Source organism: Pleurodeles waltl, chromosome 6 (assembly GCF_031143425.1).
Source record: "Pleurodeles waltl isolate 20211129_DDA chromosome 6, aPleWal1.hap1.20221129, whole genome shotgun sequence".
NCBI lineage: Eukaryota > Metazoa > Chordata > Amphibia > Caudata > Salamandridae > Pleurodeles > Pleurodeles waltl.
This window is the reverse complement of record NC_090445.1, coordinates 3,126,325-3,141,936: the sequence shown is the minus strand read 5'-3', so window position 1 is coordinate 3,141,936 and position 15,612 is coordinate 3,126,325. Positions and strand designations below refer to the sequence as shown.

General features: G+C 54.5%; 1 protein-coding gene across 1 annotated transcript in view; it reads right to left on the bottom strand.

Moving 5' to 3' along the window:
* The window catches only part of ST6GALNAC4 (ST6 N-acetylgalactosaminide alpha-2,6-sialyltransferase 4), a 158,913-nt gene that overhangs the window by 97,152 nt on the left and 46,149 nt on the right, over positions 1-15,612 (bottom strand). The window contains exon 2 of the mRNA XM_069236936.1: positions 795-861. Coding sequence (XP_069093037.1) covers positions 795-806 — 12 coding nt within the window. The 5' untranslated portion in view covers positions 807-861. The remainder of the gene's footprint in view (positions 1-794; positions 862-15,612) is intronic.

Here is a 15,612-nt window from a genome sequence, read left to right as displayed (position 1 = left end):
CCACCGCGCGAGACTCCACTCCTTCTTACCACCCTGTGAGACTCCACCCCTTCTTACCACCTCTCGAGACTCCACCCCTTCTTACCACCCTGTGAGACTCCAACCCTTCTTACCACCTCACGAGACTCCACCCCTTCTTACCACCTTGCGAGACTCCACCCCTTCTTACCACCCTGTGAGTCTCCACCCCTTCTTAGATCTTGTGAGACCCCACCCCTTCTTACCACCTCGCGAGACTCCACCCCTTCCTACCACCTTGTGAGACCCCATCCCTTCTTACCACCTCGCGAGACCCCACCCCTTCTTACCACCTCACGCGCCTCCTCTAGAGATAGCCACAGCTCAGTGAGAAGTTCACGGAGGAGGGATACAGCCCTGCGGCTGTCAGTAAATTCTGCTCACAACCCAGAGAGCCGCGTAACGAGCGCCAATACTGCCTCCAGGTTCTGCTGAGTGAGGTCCTGCCTCCTACACACCACCCTGGTGAAGGAGCGCTCTCATAGGGGCAAGTCATCTCCATCCACCGGGCACTGAGTCAGAGGTCTGGGGCTCTCACACTTGGTGTGATCTCACCTTCTTCCTTGAACCCAAACTCTGTGCCTTCCCACAGGTCAAAACAGCCTCTTCTGCACTGGCCGCCCCCGCAGGCATCAGGCACCTTCAGGGGTTCGGGGGGTTCACCTTCACTGGGCCTTCAAAACCAACCCCTCACCTCACACAAGCAGCACCTCACTCTTCTCCACAGCAGTAACTGATGATGACGCAAGCACCAGCAGACAGCTCTTGGTACTTACAAGTATTTTCATTCTCTGAGCTCCCCAAAGTGGACTGTACTCCTCTCTGCAGGTCTGGAGTCGAGGCCTGTGGAACCCAAAAAGAGGTTACCCGGAATGCAAAACTAGGCTCATACTCTGTCATATACATGAAGCCTATTGCCTGAGAACAAAAGCCAGAAGCTAGACTTAAGCCGCACTACGCCTGCGACCACACCTGCGACCACGCCTGCAACCACGCTTGGAACCACCAATGCAACCATGCCTGCAACTACACCTTCAAACACTCCAGCGACCACACATGCAATCGCACTTGGAACCACACGTATAAACATGACTGCGACCACGCCCGCAACCACACCTGCAACCACACCTGCAACCACGCCGGCAACCACGCCTGCAAACACAACTGCAACCACACCTGCAATCATACCTGCAGCCACATCTGCAAACACACCAGCGACCACAAATGCAATCACGCTTGGAACCACACCTGCAAACACTTGTGCAACCACACCTGCGACCACGCCTGCAACCACGCTTGGAACCACAAATGCAATCATGCCTACAACCACACCGGCAAAAACTCCAGCGACCACCCATACAATCACGCTTGGAACCACATGTGTAAACATGCCTGCGACCACGCCCGCAACCACACCTGCAACCACGCCGGCAACCACGCCTTCAAACACAACTGCAACCACACCTGCAACCACAAATGCAATCATACCTGCAACCACATCTGCAAATACTCCAGTGACCACACATGCAATCACGCTTGGAACCACACCTGCAACCACAAATGCAATCATACCTGCAACCACATCTGCAAACACTCCAGCGATCACACATGCAATCATGCTTGGAACCACATCTGCAAACACACCTGAAACCATAAATGCAATCATGCCTGCAACCACACCTGCAAACACTCCAGCGACCACACATGCAATCACCCTTGGAACCACACCGGCAACCATGCCCGCAACCACACCTGCAACCATGCCTGCAACCACGCTTGCAACCACGCTTGGAGCCACACCTGCAACCACACATGCAATCACGCCTGCAACCACACCTGCAACCACAAATGCAATCATACCTGCAACCACACCCGCAACCAATGTAGTGATAATGACCTAGGCCCTCGTGGCATAAGCTTGCAGGCCGTCTGGGATTTCCTTCTTAGCCAGCGCAGTGCAGAATGCAGTGGCATAGAGTGGAGTAGAGTGATGTAGAGTGCATTGGCATAGGGTGTAGTGGGACAGAGTGCAGTGGCATAGAGTGCAGTGGCCTAGAATAGATTGTTTCAGAGTACAGTGAGGTGGCATAGAGTGGAGTGATGCAGGGTAGAATGCAGTGGCATAGAGTGTAGTGCCATATAGAGTGCAGTGGCATGGAGTGCAGTGGCCTAGAGTAGATTGTTTCAGAATGGAGTGAAGAGGCATAGAGTGGAGTGATGCAGCTTAGAATGCAGTGGCTTAGAGTAGATTGTTTCAGAATAGAGTGAAGAGGCATAGAGTGGAATGATGCAGGATAGAGTGCAGTGTCATAGAGTGCACTGGCGTAGAGCGCAGAGGCCTAGAGTAGATTGTTTCAGAGTACAGTGAAGTGGCATAAAGTGGAGTGATGCCCGATAGAGTTCAGTGGTATAAAGTGCAGTGCCATATAGAGTGCAGTGGCATAAAGTGCAGTGGCCTAGAGTAGATTGTTTCAGAGTAGAGTGGATGGTGCACCGAAGAGAGCTGTTGCATAGAGTGCAGTGGCGTAGAGTGCATTGGCATAGAGAGCATTGGCATAGAGAACAGTGGCATATAGAGCAGTGGTGTAGAGAGCAGTGGCGTAGAGAGCAGTGTTGTAGCGTGCATTGGCATAGAGTGCAGTGGCATAGAGTGCAGTGTGTATAGTGCAGTGCGTGGAGTGCAGTGGCATAGAGACCAGTGGCATAGAGTGCAGTGGTATAAAGTGCAGTGGCATAGAGTGCAGTGCATAGAGTGCAGTAGCATAGAGAGCAGTGCTGCATAGCACGGTAGCATAGAGTAGAGTTGTGCAGAGTGGAGTGGCCTAGAATGGAGTGGCGTAGAATGCAGTGGTACCTAGTAGGGTGGGTTAGTGTGCGCCGGCAAGAGTAGAGTGGTGCAGAGTAGAGAGCAGTGGCATAGAGTGCAGTGGCAAAGAGAGCAGTGGCATAGAGTGCAGTAGCACATAGTGCAGTGCTGCAAGGCTTAATAGCACATAGTGCAGTGCTACAGAGCACGGTAGCATAGAGTAGAGTTGTGCAGAGTAGAGTGGAGTGGCCTAGACTGGAGTGGTGTAGAGGGCAGTGGTACCTAGTAGGGTGGGTTAGCGTGCGCCGGCATAGAGTGGTGCAGAGTACAGAGCAGTGGCACAGAGAGCAGTGGCACATAGTGCAGTGCTGCAGAGCACAGTAGCATAGAGTAGAGTAGAGTTGTGCAGAGTACAGTGAGGTGGCGTAAAGTGCAGTGGCGTAGAGTGCAGAGTGCAGTGGTGTGGAGTGGCGTAGAGTGGTCTGCCGCAGAGTAGATTGTGTAGAGTGCAGTGGTGTGGAGTGGCGTAAAGTAGATTGTGGCGAGTGCAGTGGCGTAGAGTGCAGTGATGCAGAGTGGCACACAGTGGAATGGCACAGAATGGGCTGGCGCAGGGAAGAGTGTAGAGTGCAGTGGTGTGGAGTGACGTAGAGTACTGTGGCTTAGAGTAGACTGTGTAGAGTGTAGTGGTGTGGAGTGGCGTAGCGTAGAGTGCAGTGGCGTAGAATAGAGTGTAGAGTGCAGTGGTGTGGAGTGACGTAGAGTGCAGTAGCGTAGAGTAGAGTGTAGAATGCAGTGGTGTGGAGTGGCGTAGACTGGGCTGGCGCAGAGTAGAGTGTGTAAAGTGCAGTGGTGTGGAGAGGCGTAGAGTGCAGTGGCATAGAATAGAGTGTAGAGTGGTGTGGAGTGAGGTAGAGTGCAGTAGCGTAGAGTAGAGTGTAGACTGCAGTGGTGTGGAGTGACAGAGTGCAGTGGCGTAGAGTAGAGTGTAGGGTGCAGTGGCGTAGAGGGCAGTGATGCAGAGTGGCGCAGAGTGGAGTGGCGTAGAGTAGAGTGCAGTGGCTTAGAGTAGATTGTGTAGAGAACAGTGACGTGGAGTGGCGTAGAGTAGAGTGCAGTGGCGTAGAGTGTGTAGAGTACAGTGGTGTGGAGTGGCGTAGATCGGACTGGCGCAGAGCAGAGTGCAGCAGCATAGAGTGCAGTGGTGTGGAATGGCGTAGAGTACAGTGTAGAGTGCAGTGGCGTAGAGTGTAGTGATGCAGAGTGGCGCACAGTGGAGTGGCGTAGATCGGGCTGGCGCAGAGCAGAGTGCAGCAGCATAGAGTGCAGTGGTGTGGAATGGCGTAGAGTACAGTGTAGAGTGCAGTGGCGTAGAGTGTAGTGATGCAGAGTGGCGCACAGTGGAGTGGCGTAGATCGGGCTGGCGCAGAGCAGAGTGCAGCAGCATAGAGTGCAGTGGTGTGGAATGGTGTAGAGTACAGTGTAGAGTGCAGTGGCGTAGAGTGCAGTGATGCAGAGTGGCGCAGAGTGCAGTGGCGTAGAGTAGACTGTGTAGAGGGCAGTGATGCAGAGTGGCGCAGAGTGGAGTGGCGTAGAGTAGAGTGCAGTGGCTTAGAGTAGATTGTGTAGAGAACAGTGACGTGGAGTGGCGTAGAGTAGAGTGCAGTGGCGTAGAGTGTGTAGAGTACAGTGGTGTGGAGTGGCGTAGATCGGACTGGCGCAGAGCAGAGTGCAGCAGCATAGAGTGCAGTGGTGTGGAATGGCGTAGAGTACAGTGTAGAGTGCAGTGGCGTAGAGTGTAGTGATGCAGAGTGGCGCACAGTGGAATGGCGTAGATTGGGCTGGCGCAGAGCAGAGTGCAGCAGCATAGAGTGCAGTGGTGTGGAATGGTGTAGAGTACAGTGTAGAGTGCAGTGGCGTAGAGTGCAGTGATGCAGAGTGGCGCAGAGTGCAGTGGCGTAGAGTAGACTGTGTAGAGTGCAGTGATGCAGAGTGGCGCAGAGTGCAGTGGCATAGAGTAGACTGTGTAGAGTGCAGTGATGCAGAGTGGCGCAGAGTGTAGTGGCGTAGAGTTCACCGTGTAGAGTACAGTGATGTGCAGTGGCGTAGAGTGGGCTGGAGCAGAGTGCAGCAGCATAGAGTGCAGTGGTGTGGAGTGGCGTAGAGTGCAGTGGCGTAGAGTAGAGTGTAGAGTGCAGTGGCGTAGAGTGCAGTGGCGTAGAGTAGAGTGTAGAGTGCAGTGGCTTAAAGTGCAGTGATGCAGAGTGGCGCACAGTGGAGTGGCGTAGAGTGGGCTGGAGCAGAGTGCAGTGACGCAGGATGGAGTAGCATGGAGAGGCGTAGATTGAAGGACGCATGTGTGGCAGCACACTTACCCCACAGACAATACATCTTCAATGTAAATGAAAATTACATTTGCAGACATATAGGGCCTGATTCTAACCTTGGAGGACGGTGTTAAACCGTCCCAAAAGTGGCGGATATACCACCTACCGTATTACGAGTTCCATAGGATATAATGGACTCGTAATACGGTAGGTGGTATATCCGCCACTTTTGGGACGGTTTAACACCGTCCTCCAAAGTTAGAATCAGGCCCATAGTTTACTGAGAATAGCACACAGCGCATAAACCATAATGTGTGGAAATGTCATCAGCAAGTTATTAATTTATTTTGATCATATTAACATATTTGTTTCCACCACACGTCAGAATTACCATTAATGTACTTCATTTGTGCGTCATAATTCTGATATTCTGAAATATTTGCAGTTCATTCACAGACAGGTCCATGTTGCTGTGTGTTAGCCTTCCTCCGGCACACCTTAGTGCCAGCCCGAGTGCCACAAGGTGCCAGCCGAGTGCCACAACCTTAGTGCCAGCCCGAGTGCCACAACCTCAGCGCCAGCCCGAGTGCCACAACCTCAGTGCCAGCCCGAGTGCCACAACCTTAGTGCCAGCCCGAGTGCCACAACCTCAGTGCCAGCCCGAGTGCCACAACCTTAGTGCCAGCCCGAGTGCCACATAAACCCTCTCACTGTGAAGCCACAGAAAGGAAAGTAGGCGCCAGCTCCCTGGAAGACAGAGCCTGACATCTGAATCTGTCCTTTGAATGCACAACAAATGTGAGAAGAAAACAACAAGATTTAAAGGCCCGTTTGCATCAAGTGAGGACTCCTGGAAGAATACAGTAAATAGGCTATGCTCCAGGGAAGGGACAAAGTCATACTGGACAGCCTGAAACAAATAAAGCCAGCAAACAGAACACAAGCAAATGTGAGTTACAAACCACAGAGCCAGTGGTAAGGAACGGGCGGAGGACATTCCCAGGGAAGCTTTCAGCATGTCTCCAAGAGGCGCAGAGCTGCTCTGTCTTGTAAGCTTCGACCTGCTTCCTTCAAGCGCCTCTCAAGCTCTCACTCACCATAAAGCGCCTCTTAAGTCATCTCACTCACCATATAGTGCCTCTTAAGCTCTCACTCACCATATAGCGCCTCTTACCTCGTTGCACTCACCATAAAGCACCTCTTAAGTCATCTCACCCACCATATAGCGCCTCCTAAGTCATCTCACTCACTGTAAAGCGTCTCCTTTAAGTCATCGCACTAACTATAAAGCGCCTCCTTTAAGTCATCTCACTAACCATAAAGCGTCTCCTTTAAGGCATCGCACTCACCATAAAGCGCCTCCTCTAAGTCATCGCCCTCACCATAAAGCGCCTCTTAAGACATCGCACTCACCATAAAGCGCCTCCTCTAAGTCATCGCACTCACCATATAGCGCCTCTTAAGTCATCTCACTCACCATAAAGCGCCTCTTAAATCATCTCATGCACCATAAAGCACTTCTTTAAGTTCTCTCTCTCACCATAAAGCGCCTCCTTTAACTCGGCTCTCTTACCATAAAGCGCCTCCTTTAACTCGGCTCTCACACTTAAAGCGCCTTTCAAGTCGTCGCACTCATCATAAAGCGCCTCCTTTAACTCGTCTCTCTTACCATAAAGCGCCTCCTTTAACTCGGCTCTCACACTTAAAGCGCCTTTCAAGTTGTCGCACTCACCATAAAGCGCCTCCTGCCCCGTACAGCGCCTCTCTCGTTCACAGTGCAGCCCTGCAAGCACAGACATCTCCTGCCCCCTCACTTTATTTAAATGCCCCCTCGGTAAAGCACCAGCCGCCTTTTAACCAGATTTTAGCTGAATACCCCTTTCAGTGTAAAAGCCTCTGTTTAAAGTGCCTCTCCCACCTTCAAGGCGCCTCTCACTTCTATCACCAAAAGGCTCTTTCTGCCACTCCTGTAAAGCGCCTCGCCCGTTCCATGGCGCAAGAGGGTGGAAAACTGAGCTCCACTGCCAGGGGGACAAACTGCTGTCTAAGCTTCTTAGCTGGGGAAACACCCCAGGCCGGTCCCTCCCCGGCGACTGGCTTCAAACTCAGGGACTGGCCTCAAACCCAGGGACTGGCTTCACACTCAGGGACTGGCCTCAAACTCAGGGACTGGCCTCAAACCCAGGGACTGGCCTCACATCCAGGGACTGGCCTCACATCCAGGGACTGGCCTCAAACTCAGGGACTGGCCTCACACCCAGGGACTGGCCTCAAACCCAGGGACTGGCCTCAATCTCAGGGACTGGCCTCAATCTCAGGGACTGGCCTCACATCCAGGGACTGGCCTCAAACCCAGGGACTGGCCTCACATCCAGGGACTGGCCTCAAACCCAGGGACTGGCCTCAAACCCAGGGACTGGTCTCACATCCGGGGACTCGCCTCAAACCCAGGGAATGGTCTCACATCCAGAACATGGCCTCAAACCCAGGGACTGGCCTCACACTCAGGGACTGGTCTCACATCCAGAACATGGCCTCAAACCCAGGGACTGGCCTCACACTCAGGGAGTGGCCTCAAACTCAGGGACTGGCCTCACACTCAGGGAGTGGCCTCAAACTCAGAGACTGGCCTCACATCCAGGGACTGGCCTCACATCCAGGGACTGATCTCACATCCAGAACATGGCCTCAAACCCAGGGACTGGCCTCACATTCAGGGACTGGCCTCAAACTCAGGGACTGGCCTCAAACCCAGGGACTGGCCTCAAACCCAGGGACTGGCCTCAAACTCAGGGACTGGCCTCAAACTCAAGGACTGGTCTCACACTCACGGACTGGCCTCACATCCAGAGACTGACCTCAAACCTAGGGACTGGCCTCAAACTCAGGGGCTAGTTTCACACTCAGAGACTAGCCTCACATCCAGGGACTGCCTCAAACACAGGGACTGGCCTCAAACCCAGGGACTGGCCCTCAAACCCAGGGACTGGCATCAAACCCGGGGAATGGCATCAAACCCGGGGACTGGTCTCACATCCGGGGACTGGCCTCAAACCCAGGGACCGGCCTTAAACTCAGGGACTGGCCTCAAACCCAGGGACTGGCCTCAAACCCAGGGACTGGCCTCACATCCGGGGACTGGCCTCACATCCGGGGACTGGCCTCACATCCGGGGACTGGCCTCAAACCCGGGGACTGGCCTCAAACCCGGGGACTGGCCTCAAACCCAGGGACTGGCCTCAAATCCTAGGGACTGGCCTCAAATCCTAGGGACTGGCCTCACACTCAGGGACTGGCCTCAAACCCAGGGACTGGTCTCACACTCAGAGACTGGCCTCACATCCAGGGACTGCCTCAAACCCAGGGACTGGCCTCAAACCCAGGGACTGGCCTCACATTCAGGGACTGGCCTCAAACCTAGGGACTGGCCTCACACCTAGGGACAGGCCTCAAACCTAGGGACTGGCCTCAAACTCAGGGACCGGCCTCAAACCCAGGGACTGGCCTCACATCCGGGGACTGGCCTCACATCCGGGGACTGGTCTCACATCCGAGGACTGGCCTCAAACCCAGGGACTGTCTCACACTCAGGGACTGGCCTCAAATCCGGGGACTGGCCTCACACTCGGGGACTGGCCTCAAACCCAGGGACTGGCCTCAAATCCACGGGCTGGTCTCACATCCAGGGACTGGTCTCACACTCTGGGACTGATCTCACATCCAGAACATGGCCTCAAACCCAGGGACTGGCCTCACATTCAGGGACTGGCCTCAAACCTAGGGACTGGCCTCAAACCTAGGGACTGGCCTCAAACCTAGGGACTGGCCTCAAACTCAGGGACCGGCCTCAAACCCGGGGACTGGCCTCACATCCGGGGACTGGCCTCACATCCGGGGACTGGTCTCACATCCGAGGACTGGCCTCAAACCCAGGGACTGTCTCACACTCAGGGACTGGCCTCAAATCCGGGGACTGGCCTCACACTCGGGGACTGGCCTCAAACCCAGGGACTGGCCTCAAATCCACGGGCTGGTCTCACATCCAGGGACTGGTCTCACACTCTGGGACTGATCTCACATCCAGAACATGGCCTCAAACCCAGGGACTGGCCTCACATTCAGGGACTGGCCTCAAACTCAGGGACTGGCCTCAAACCCAGGGACTGGCCTCAAATCCACGGGCTGGCCTCACACTCAGGGACTGGTCTCACATCCAGGGACTGGTCTCACATCCAGGGACTGGCCTCACACTCTGGGACTGGCCTCAAACCCAGGGACTAGCCTCACATCCAGGGACTGGTCACACACTCAGGGACTGGTCTCACACTCAGGGACTGGTCTCACACTCAGGGACTGGTCTCACACTCAGGGACTGGTCACACACTCAGGGACTGGTCTCACATCCAGAGACTGGCATCAAACTCAGGGACTGGCCTCAAACCCAGGGACTGGCCTCAAACTCAGGGACTGGCCTCAAACTCAGGGACTGGCCTCAAACTCAGGGACTGGCCTCAAACCCAGGGACTGGCCTCAAACCCAGGGACTGGCCTCACACTCAGGGACTGGCCTCACACTCAGGGACTGGCCTTACATCCAGGGACTGGTCTCACACTCAGAGACTAGCCTCACATCCAGGGACTGGCCTCAGATCCAGAACATGGCCTCAAACCCAGGGACTGGCCTCACATTCAGGGACTGGCCTCAAACCCAGGGACTGGCCTCACATCCAGGGACTGGCCTCAAACCCAGGGACTGGCCTCACATCCAGGGACTGGCCTCAAACCCAGGGACTGGCCTCACATCCGGGGACTGGCCTCACATCCGGGGACTGGCCTCAAACCCAGGGACTGGCCTCAAACCCAGGGACTGGCCTCAAACCCAGGGACTGGCCTCAAACCCAGGGACTGGCCTCACATCCAGGGACTGGCCTCACATCCAGGGACTGGCCTCAAACCCAAGTACTGGCCTCAAACCTACGGACTGGCCTCAAACCTACGGACTGGCCTCAAACCCAGGGACTGGCCTCAAACCTACGGACTGGCCTCAAACCCAGGGACTGGCCTCACATCCGGGGAATGGCCTCAAACCTACGGACTGGCCTCAAACCCAGGGACTGGCCTCAAACCTATGGACTGGCCTCAAACCCAGGGATTGGCCTCAAACCCAGGGACTGGCCTCAAACCCAGGGACTGGCCTCACATCCGGGGAATGGCCTCAAACCTACGGACTGGCCTCAAACCCAGGGACTGGCCTCAAACCTATGGACTGGCCTCAAACCTATGGACTGGCCTCAAACCCAGGGATTGGCCTCAAACCCAAGTACTGGCCTCAAACCTACGGACTGGCCTCAAACCTACGGACTGGCCTCAAACCCAGGGACTGGCCTCAAACCTACGGACTGGCCTCAAACCCAGGGACTGGCCTCACATCCGGGGAATGGCCTCAAACCTACGGACTGGCCTCAAACCCAGGGACTGGCCTCAAACCTATGGACTGGCCTCAAACCCAGGGATTGGCCTTCAAACCCAGGGACTGGCCTCAAACCTATGGACTGGCCTCAAACCCAGGGATTGGCCTCAAACCCAGGGATTGGCCTCAAACCCAGGGACTGGCCTCAAACCCAGGGACTGGTCTCACACTCAGGGACTGGCCTCAAACCCAGGGACTGGCCTCACATCCAGGGACTGGCCTCAAACCCAGGGACTGGCCTCAAACCCAGGGACTGGCCTCACATCCAGGGACTGCCTCAAACCCAAGGACTGGCCTCAAACCCTAATCTGGGCCTCAGAGGGAGGAAGCGCTAAGAGGAGAGTGCAGGGTATCTCTGGTGTGTTCTGCCCCCTCTTCAGACCAGGAGGTGCAGGACTCTCCTCACACCACCCGTGTGCACACCCCAGGGTGATAATGTGCCGGGGCCAGGCACCACGCAGCGCCACCTCTGGGTGCGGAGTAAGAGCACCACTAGGCACCACTAGTCATCGGTAGGCACCTGGGATGGGGCCCGCCGGACTTCACTCAGGGTTGTAAAGCAAAACCATAGGTCAGTGAGTGAGTGTGCGTCCTGACTGAGTGAGTGAGGAAACCTGTAAACACAACCTTAGGTCAGTGACCAGTGAACATTAGTGCACAGGCAGGACTGAGCGTGAGCCCTGACTGAGTGTACTCATTCTGAGTGAATGAGGAAACCTGTAAGCACAACTTTAGGTCAGTGAATACACGTGCAGGAGTGAGTGTGTCTTGACTGAGTGCACTCATTCTGAGCGAGTGAGGGAACGTGTAAGCACAACCTTAGGTCAGGTAATACACGTGCAGGAGTGAGTGTACGCCCTGACTGAGTGCACTCATTCTGAGTGAGTGAGAAAACGTGTAGCCACACCTTTAGCTCTGTGACAAGTTAAAATTAGTGCAGGAGTGAGTGTGCACCCTGACTGACTGCACTCATTCTGAGTGAGTGAGGAAATGTGTAAACACAACCTAAGGTCAGTAACCAGTGAACATTAGCACAGGAGTGAGTCTATGCCCTGAGTGAGTGCACTCATTCTGAGTGAGTGAGGAAACATGTAAACACAATCTTAGGTCAGTAAACATTAGTGCAGAAGTGAGTGTGTGCCCTGAGAGTGTGCACTCACTCTGAGTGAGTGAGGAAACGTGTAAACACAACCTTAGGTCGCTGCCAGTGAACATTAGTGCAGGAATAAGTGTGTGTCTTGACTGAGTGCACTCATTCTGAGCGAGTGAGGGAACGTGTAAACACAGCCTTAGGTCACTGAACATTAGTGCAGGAATGAGTGTGCGCCCTGTTTGAGTGCACTCATTCTGAGTGAGTGAGAAAATGTGTAACCACATCATTAGGTCAGTGACAAGTGAACATTAGTGCAGGAGTGAGTGTGCACCCTGACTGAATACACTCATTCTGAGTGAGTGATGAAAACTGTAAACACAACCTTAGGTCAGTGACCAGAAAACACACATGCAGGACTGAGTGTGCGCCCTGGCTGAGTGCACTCATTCCGAGTGAGTGTGGAAATGTGTAAACACAACCTTAGGTCAGAGACCAGTAAACATTAGTGCAGGACTGAGGGCGCCCCATGACTGAGTGCACTCTTTCTGAGTGAGTGAGGAAACGTGTAAACACAACCTTAGGTCAGTGACCAGAGACAACGTGTATAGGACTGAGCGTGCGTCCTGGCTGAATGCACTCATTCTGAATGAGTGAGGAAATCTGTAAACACAACCTTAGGTAAGTGACCAGTGAACATTAGTGCAGGACTGAATGTGTGTCCTGATGATGTACACTCATTCTAAGTGAGTGAGGAAACGTGTAAACACAACCTTATGTCACTGAACACACGTGCAGGAGTGAGGGTGCACCCTGGCTGAGTACACTCTTTCCGAGAGAGCAAACATGTAAACACAACCTTAGATCAGTGAACACATGTGCAGGAGTGCCTGTGCGCACTGACTGAGTGAGTGAGGAAACGTGTGAACACACCCTTAGGTCAGTGACCAGTGAACATTAGTGCAGGATTGAGTTTGCACCCTGACTGAGTGCACTCATTCTGAGTGAGTGACGAAACGTGTAAACACAACCTTAGGTCAGTGACCAGGGAACACATGTGCAGGACTGAGTGTGCACCCTGGCTGAATGCACTAATTTGTAGTGAGTGAGGAAACATGTAAACACACACTTAGGTCAGTGACCAGTAAACATTAGTGCAGGACTGAGTGTGCGTCCTGATGGAGTGCATTTATTCTGACTGAGTGAAAGATGTCTAAACACACCCTCAGGTCAGTGATCAGTGAACAACTTGCAGGACTGAGAGCACGCCCTGAGTGTACTCATTCTGAGTGAGTGAGGAAACTTATAAACACACCCTTAGGTTAGTGACAAGTGAACATTACTGCAGGAGTGAGTATGCGCCAGGTGCAGCATTACTGGGCACAAGGTCCCCTCCAGAAACAGTGGAGAGATGCATCCACTCACCCTATCCTTGGCCGGATGAAGCAGACTGGGCACAAGGCCCCCTCCAGAACCAGTGGAAGAAGGCATCCACTATAGAGACTGTGGCCTTGCACTCCCCACGACCAAGCAGTGGGCATGGAGCCCCCTCGAGGAGCAGTGGCATTGTACCATCTTCCGGCTGAGGTGCCCCCCCCTTCCCCATCCCCCTGAGATGCCTGTGTTTTTTTTTACCTGATACCACTACAGTGTTCTCTCTGTTTTGAGGCAGGTGTCATGTGCGTGCTTTTGTCCACGGACATTTACAAGGGAGAGTGTACGGACTTCTTTACATAATGTAAATATTAGTATATACTGAATTATTTATAATCGATTGCTATATCTGAATGTTCCAAAATATCACTGGTTAAACTCATTTCCTTTTGTCCTTGCGTTCTTCCAGGGGGTGACGGGGTGTATCTGTCATGTTGTTGGATGTGTTAGTGTGTATGGTATTGTGGGTAAGGGTGGAGGGTGGGGGTGTTGCGTGGCGCGTGTGTGTGTAACTCTCTTTTGCCAACCCCCTTGTGTGCTAGGTGCAGTACTCACCGTCGCCGCCGCCTTCTTTCTACTTCCTGGTGTATTAGTAGATACATCAAATGGGGAGGACCTGCAATTCGGGCTCCATGGCGTCCTGGTTCTTCGTGGAGTGTCGGAAGGTGAGTGGTTCCCCTTCAGTGTAGTGTTTCCACTGTGCTTTTGATGTCGTTGGTACCGCCCCAAAAAGGCTGGTGGATTGGCCTCTCATAATAGAGTGGGCGGTACATTGTCTTCCGCCTATCTGTTGGCGGTGACCGCCGCGGTCTTGGTTGCTACCGCCCTGGCGGTCGGAGAGTTAAAGTGGCTGTCTGTGTTGGCGGTTTCCAGCGTGGTCGTGATCCCATTTTTTTTTTTACCGCCGGTCTGTTGGCGGTGTTACCGCCGCTTTAACACCCACCTCCAGGGTTGTAATGAGGGCCTAAGTATACAAAAAACACTCTTTATACACACCACACTAAGAACACACCACACTGTGCATACCCACCACACTGAGTATACTCACAACGCCTGGAGTGTGCACACTGAGGGATGCACACCACGCCTGGAGGGGGCACACTGCACATTGAGGGGTGCACACCATGCCTGGAGTGGGCACATTGAGGGGTGCACACCACGCATGGAGTGTGCACACTGCACACTGAGGGGTGCACATCACGCATGGAGTGTGCACACCACGCCTGGAGGGGGCACACTGTACAATGAAGGGTGCACAGCATGCCTCGAAGGGGCACACTGCACATTGAAGGGTGCACACCACACATGGAGTGTGCACACTGAGGGGTGCACACCACGCATGGAGTGTGCACAACAGGTTTGGAGGGGGCACACTGTACACTGAGGGGTGCACACCATGCCTGGAGTATGCACACAACACCTGGAGAGGGCACACTGTACACTGAGGGGTGCTCACCACGCCTGGAGGGGGCACACTGCACATTAAGGGGTGCACACCTCGCCTGGAGTGGGCACATTGAGAAGTGCACACAACGCATGAAGTGTGCACATTGCACACTGAGGGGTGCACACCACGCATGGAGTGTGCACACCGTGCCTGGAGGGGGCACACTGTGCACTGAAGGGTGCACACCACACCTGGAAGTGGCACACTGAACATCGAGGGGTGCACACCATGCAAGGCGTGTGCACACTGAGGGGTGCACACCACGTCTGGAGGGGGAACACTGTACACTGAGGGGTGCACATCACGCATGGAGTGCGCACCCCATGCCTGGTGGGGGCAAACTGAACATTGAGGGGTGCTCACCACGCCTGGAGTGTGCACATCACGCCTGGAGGGGGCACAGTAAGGGGTGCACACTACGGCTGGAGGGGGCACACTGGACATTGAGGGGCACACATGATGCATGGAGTGTGCACACTGAGGGGTGCACACCACGCCTGGAGGGGGCACACTGAGGGGTGCACACCACGCATGGAGTGTGCATCCCATGCCTAGCGGGGGCAAACTGAACATTGAGGGGTGCTCACCACGCCTGGAGTGTGCACATCACACCTGGAGAGGGCACACTGAGAGGTGCACACTACGGCTGGAGGGGGCACACTGCACATTGAGGGGTGCACATGACGCATGGTGTGTGCACACTGAGGGGTGCACACCACGCCTGGAGGGGGCACACTGTACACTGAAGGGTGCCCACCATGCATGGAGTGTGCCCACCACGCCTGGCGGGGGCACACTGAACATTGAGGGGTGCTCACCACGCCTGGAGTGTGCACATCACGCCTGGAGGGGGCACAGTAAGGGGTGCACACTATGGCTGGAGGGGGCACACTGCACATTGAGGGGCACACATGACGCATGGAGTGTGCACACTGAGGGGTGCACACCATGCCTGGAGCGGGCACAATGAGGGGTGCACACCACGCATGGCGTGTACACACTGCACACACATGGAGTGTGC